The sequence below is a fragment of the Aythya marila genome (assembly GCF_965140915.1).
Source record: "Aythya marila genome assembly, chromosome: 14".
Classification (NCBI taxonomy): Eukaryota; Metazoa; Chordata; class Aves; order Anseriformes; family Anatidae; genus Aythya; species Aythya marila.
In genome coordinates, this window is record NC_139055.1 from 10,251,113 (window position 1) to 10,257,112 (window position 6,000).

The 6,000-nt window shown below is 43.8% G+C and overlaps 1 protein-coding gene across 1 annotated transcript in view; it reads left to right on the top strand.

Annotated features, from left to right (window-relative positions):
* The window catches only part of NSG2 (neuronal vesicle trafficking associated 2), a gene marked incomplete at its 3' end in the record, with an annotated part of 35,864 nt that extends 32,750 nt beyond the window's left edge, over positions 1-3,114 (top strand). The window contains exons 4-5 of the mRNA XM_082771577.1: positions 1,234-1,344; positions 2,923-3,114. Coding sequence (XP_082627703.1) covers positions 1,234-1,344; positions 2,923-3,114 — 303 coding nt within the window. The remainder of the gene's footprint in view (positions 1-1,233; positions 1,345-2,922) is intronic.
* Between the last annotated feature and the right edge of the window lie 2,886 nt (positions 3,115-6,000).

Sequence of the window (6,000 nt, forward strand, 5' to 3'; positions counted from 1 at the left end):
CACCCTCATCATCTCAGTAAGTGAGTTCATTTGATTATGAGCCCCAGTTTGCATGGTAACACTGAAGCCCCAGGGATTATGATTTTTTCATGCCAATCCAGATCAGTGTGAGACAGCAGACTCAACAGGATGGGTTGCTGTAATTTAAGCAGTAAAAGTCCAGAGCCTTTTACATGGCATTTGATGAATTACCAGCTGGGGCCAAGAAAGCTTTGAGGAAGGAAAGAATGGAGGTGGGGCTGGTGCTTATCCAGGTGTTTAAACTAAAATATACACCCAAGTGCAGCTTCTCTGATGGGATAATTATGAACTTGAACCTCTTCCTAGAGGAACGAGAGTGCATTTGGGACTCTTGCTCAGTCCTTAGGGAGGACACAAGTTTTAGCACAGCTACAACCAAGGGTCAGGGCTTCAATCCAGACATCTGAATGGGGATAGCAAACTTGTTGTTAAATGAACAATCTAAATGGGACCTGGAAGAGCTGGAAGAAGAGAGCTGCAGCAAAGAAACAGAATGGTGCAGCCTACTTGGGAATGAGAAAAGGGAGTATTTGGGCCTGTTTGTGTCCAGTAACTCCAACACTGACATCTGGAATGCTTACAGAGACTGCAGTCACGATGCCTGCCTGCCTGCTCTTGGATATATGGTGGGACGTACATGTTGGCCTTTGTCAGTGGCTGACTGTTCTCCCTTTACAACTTTGATAGATTGAGAAGGATTCCCTTCTGCAAGCTACTTGAGGTGCAATTTAGCCTTAAAGCATCACTCAGAAAGCACAAAGGGTCATGTTCGACAGAGGCTTCATTCTTCCTACCTACATCTGCTATCAGAAAAACATTTCTTGCCATGGCTGCAAAGCAGCTTATTGCACAGATCAGACACTAAATGTGGAGTCTCTGGCTGCTGGTGAATCCTGCTGGGCCAGCAGAGGTCTCGGTTGAGAGCATGGGAACACAAAGTCTCGGAGAAGACCAAATGCCTTAGGAGAATCTATTGCAATGGGTTAAACACAGGAACGTGCACTTCCGAAGGTCTCTAGGGGGATAGAAATGATGTGACAATTCGGGGCTATTAGATCTAGCATTCATTCAATTACCATGCTTAGTTAAGTACTGCACAGTGGAGTGAAGACTGCAGTCTGTTAGGATGGATGTTACTATAAGTCATTTAATTATGAGGTTGCTCATATGCCATTTTAACATATGTAGAGTAACATTATCCCTCTTTTGTAGGTCACTATTCTCATAAGCCTGGCTCTTGCATTCCTTGCCTGCATAGTGTTTCTTGTGGTATACAAAGCCTTTACTTACGACCACAGTTGCCCAGATGGATTTGTTTATAAGGTAAGAAACTTCAGATGGATGAATTGCCTGAGATAATGATATACTCTAATTGACTACATGGTTACAGTCTAGTCTGCTTTTTTGACCAGGCCAAACAGAACATTTGGCAAGAATGTGTTGAAATGGGAAAAGTGTTATGGGAAATTTGGACTTGCATCTGCCTCCATCAGCTACTGTTACACTGTAATTGTTGGGATTAGCATTTGGTGAACACTACAGACAGATGTTCAGGAACAATCCCTCATATTTGTGAATGGATTTATTGCAGCTGGAATCCTGCACTTTCTTCCCACACATTTAAGCGACTGAGGTTTACTGTTGTACATTTTAATGCAAAGCAAACTCCCAGAGTGCTGGCACATGTGTCCTTTGTGAAAGAAATCCAAATTTGCCTATGGGGTTCATTTTTTTGGTGTGCTTTTGAGGTCCATCAAGAACGAAACCATGTAACCTACTTGCTAAAAAACCACTGCCCTGTGGTTTTATATCAAATATTTGCAGAGAACTATTTGCCTACTCTGTTGAGATTTAAAAAGAAAAAAAATTAAAAAATTAAAAATAAACTTTGCAAAACAGTTCAATGACTCTTTGCTGCAAATAAACTCATAAACATGTAGGAGTCTTGACCACACTGAGGTTATTCTGTGAGCTGGAAAATAGAGTAAGTATGTTTCTGTGTTTGTCATTGTGAATTATTCTTTTAAGTTATATAAAAGTGAAGTTGGGACTCAGACATGAATTTCAGAAACAGATCCAAACCTGAACTTCTGAAAAGATAAAAAGCTTTGAACTCAGATTTCAGCTAGTCACATTGATGTGGGAGTTGAGGAGTCTCATCATTTAATAATAATCATACCTGAGGCCCTTTATGTCATTGGTGCTACTTTGAATCTGGTGAATACCAACCTGTCCGGCATTTTTACTATTTCATTGCTCTTTTACAGCTGTTTCAAAATGAATTATTTTATCTGTACAGTTCTTAGCACACAAGTGACCTCAGTAGCACAGAGGAGATGCATTGGCAGTGTCTGCACGGACAAGAAGCTCTGACAAGGGCTGGCCAGCTGGGCTGTGCTTCCTACCATTCCCATCCAAGGTGGCTGTCCTACAGGTCAGGGATGACATACAGTAACATAGCAGAACTCTGCCTGTCCGCTGCCTGGATGAGGATTAATTCTAGACTTCACTTGACAGAGCTTTCAGTCCAGCACAGGGTAGGAGCTGCCCCGTGTACTCTGCTAGGACTCCAGCAAGGGGCCTTGATCTCTGTATGTGCCAGTAACGTACCAAACCCCTCAGATCTTTATTTTACAGTCCTCATTTCCAATCCAGCAATGAAATCAGCCTGCAATCAGGGTTGCCAATAGCAACAGGTTTGGAAGGCTGCTGCCCGAGTCTAAACTTTGTGCATTCCCACGTGGCTGGTGAAAGGCAGTAGGGGTTGCACAGCAGATGCTCTCGCTGCAGCATATGACTCAAACATCATACATGCAAACACCTAACCCAGAGATTTTTAAAGGGAGAACCTCAGGCTGGTGGGACCCTGCTTTACTTCTCTTGCTTTCTCCCCTTTTTAAGCATAAGCGGTGCATCCCGGCCTCGCTGGACGCGTACTACTCCGCACAGGATTCCAACTCCCGGGGCAGGTTCTACACTGTCATCAGCCACTACAGCATGGCCAAGCAGACCAGCTCCCGGGCTGTATCGCCTTGGCTGTCTTCAGGGTCAGTAAACCATGAAGCCAAGGCTGCCAAGACAGAAGGTCATTAAAGTTAACAAGTGGTGATGGGCAAAGTGGGAGGGTGGGGGGACAACACCATGTCTATACTGCATTGCTCTAGTTGAGAGAGGGTGCTGTGCTAGCAGCACGGTGGGAATAAATAGAACCCAAGTGCGGGAGTCATCTTAATGGATATTTCTTTTCGTGCATTGTTCTCGTTGATTTGTAACCGAGTCGAGCTCTTGTACAAAGGCATGTTTGATGTTGACTGTACCTTACGATGTAAAAATATTTTTAAATCATTGCTTAACTATTTGTTAGAAAAAGAAATTAAAAAACAAAAAAAGCAAATTAGGTAAACAGCCAGAGAGGATAAAAGCAGCAAAGAGAATCCCACAAAGTTTCATTGTTGCTGGATAGCTGTGTCACAGACTTAACATGCTGAAAATCCTTTTGAGATACAGGATAGAGAGAACCTGTTAGACACTGCAGTGTTGTTTAGCTTGCCAAAGGGGGGATATTTTGCTGTCAAATCAAATCTAGTATCAATGTGCATTTACTGATAAATGCAAGCATCCCCTCCTCCCTCAAACATACACACATGCAAAGACATAGGCACGCAGCCCTGCACAGTGGCCTAAGCAAATCCAGGCAGATCTCGGTATTTGTAGAGAGCTGCACTGTGCTGGTGATCTTGGCTGGGATCTGAGGCTGAAACCCTGGCTGGAATGTGGATTTGGAGCAGGATGGAAGCTGCTGTAGAGAAATCATGGGCATACTTCTGAGCACAGAGCTAGGAGTCAGGAGATGAGGGCTTCATTTCCGCTTCTGGCTTGGCTTTCCTGCATGACCTTTGGTAAGTTACACAAGGCCTCCCTCAGAGGGTCACCACGAGACAAAGAAATGCCATTGTAATATGTGGAGCCTTTCAAGAGTGGTGATAGTATAAAACAATATTAAACCTCTAACTTCTCAGCCCCTAATTTTCCTCTCACCCATGAAATGGGATGCTCCAGCTTCCCTCCTTCAGCTTCAGATATGTCAATATAGAGTTTCATTCCAGATAATTAGAGAGGGGTGGCCATAGTGTACTCTCAGTACAAGGGTCCCATCAAACCTCTGCTTGCATACACAGACTAGACCCCAAGCTTAGTCCAATCCTGGCCAGTGTGAAACATCCTCTCCTCACAAATGGCACGTACAACTAGAACGGACTGATGGGATTAAAAAAAAATAATAACAAAAGGATTCTCTGTTTTTTAGAGCCTCTGCTTGGCCCATTGCTGCAAAGTGGTTCTGCTGCTCAGTAATGCAGGCAGGGAAAGGCTGAGCAGCAGGATCAGAGCACACATGGAGGGCAAGATTAACGTGTTACTAAGGCTGCTTTTTCAGATTTGTGGCTAGACTGGGATGGAAATTAGGAACTGACCCCTTCTTCCCCCGCATTGGGCAGTTTTGTCCTTCATTTTGCATACATAGACACTAGAGGGTGTAAATGAGGGCAGAACTCCTCAGTCCTTACAGGCATCATGATAAATAACTGTATAGCATAGCTAAAAATGTAGTGCCAAATGCCATTGTCTGATTTCCTACCCTTCCTTCTCCTTCCACCTGTAAATTCATTTCTCACCCAAAATGTACAAACCACTCCCTCCACCAAAAATCAGAACTCCAGCAAACCACTGAACAGTTTATAATTTTGTGGTGTATTTTTTGTCAGTAGGTAGCAGAGACTGAAGTATTTTTTGGTGTAATTCTTGAACTTTTCTGACAGGATTAAAATAAAGCTAGATGTGACCGAGTGTCTCTGTGGCTTGGGCAGGTTTCTTTGGCGACGTGCCGGGACGTGGCGGTGGTGGCGGTGGCGGGTGAGTGTCAGGAGCTGCAGAACGTGGCTGCAGCAGAGACTGCGCCTTTGCGTGGGGCATGGGATGGCTCTGGCTTTCAGGAGGCATTTTCAGAGCTTGCTGTTTTCTGCTTTAATCACTGGGGGTTATTCTGTGCATTCCTGCCCAGTTTTTAATTGGAAACAGAAAAATTGTACTTAAAACCAAGCTGATCTTCAAAGCCCGCAGAGCACAGAGCGTGTTGCATGACCACAACTCCTGGATCCATGACTCTATTAGAAGCCTATTTTGCTTTTCCCTAAAGTTTTAACAAGAAAACTAGGCAAAAAAATACTTCTCTTCAGCTTGCACCATGATGTGCTATTCTGTGTTATTCCTATCACAATGCCAGCACTCGCTTGGAAATGTGGCAGTGTAGGGGGTGACAGAGAAGAAATGTAATGGTTGCAAAAATGGTTCTCCATGGGTCCTTCTGGAACAGGGCACTTTTCTGGACTGTCCTGTGACCTCGAAAAAAGACCAGATGGGTTCTGATGGCCTCAGAGTGAGGATGCAGCCAAGGCATAATCTTGGTTTAAGAGCAACTTCAATCTTTTCTCCAGCATCCTCTCAAACACAGTGATAAAACTGCTGAAAATAAGGGCTAATGCTTTCGATTGGTGATTCTTGGCTTTATGGAGGGACCTCTCCTCCCCTCCTATTTTAAGGCCAGTGACTGATAGAAATTTTGGCTAGCAGCAATGTCTCCTTTGTTATCTACTCCTGAGGCACTTGTCCTGTCCTGCTGGAGCAGGCTTAGAAAGGAGGGCTGACACAAAAAGAACGTTGCAGGAAAGTACAGCTGACAAACCAAGAGCTGCTGCTGAACTTTGGAAAAGTTGAGCTCTGTATCCAAACTCTGCAGCTTGGTTTCTAATGAAACCACAACTGTATTCATCTCACATTGTTCAGAAAGCAGATTGTGTTTCCTCAAATCCTTCAGCTCTTTGAAATGGAATGATACCCTGGCATTAAATTGACTCATTCCCAAGGGCTAAAGAATGTTTTATAAAAATCTTTGGATGGCTTTCCTTTAAAAAAAAAAAAAAG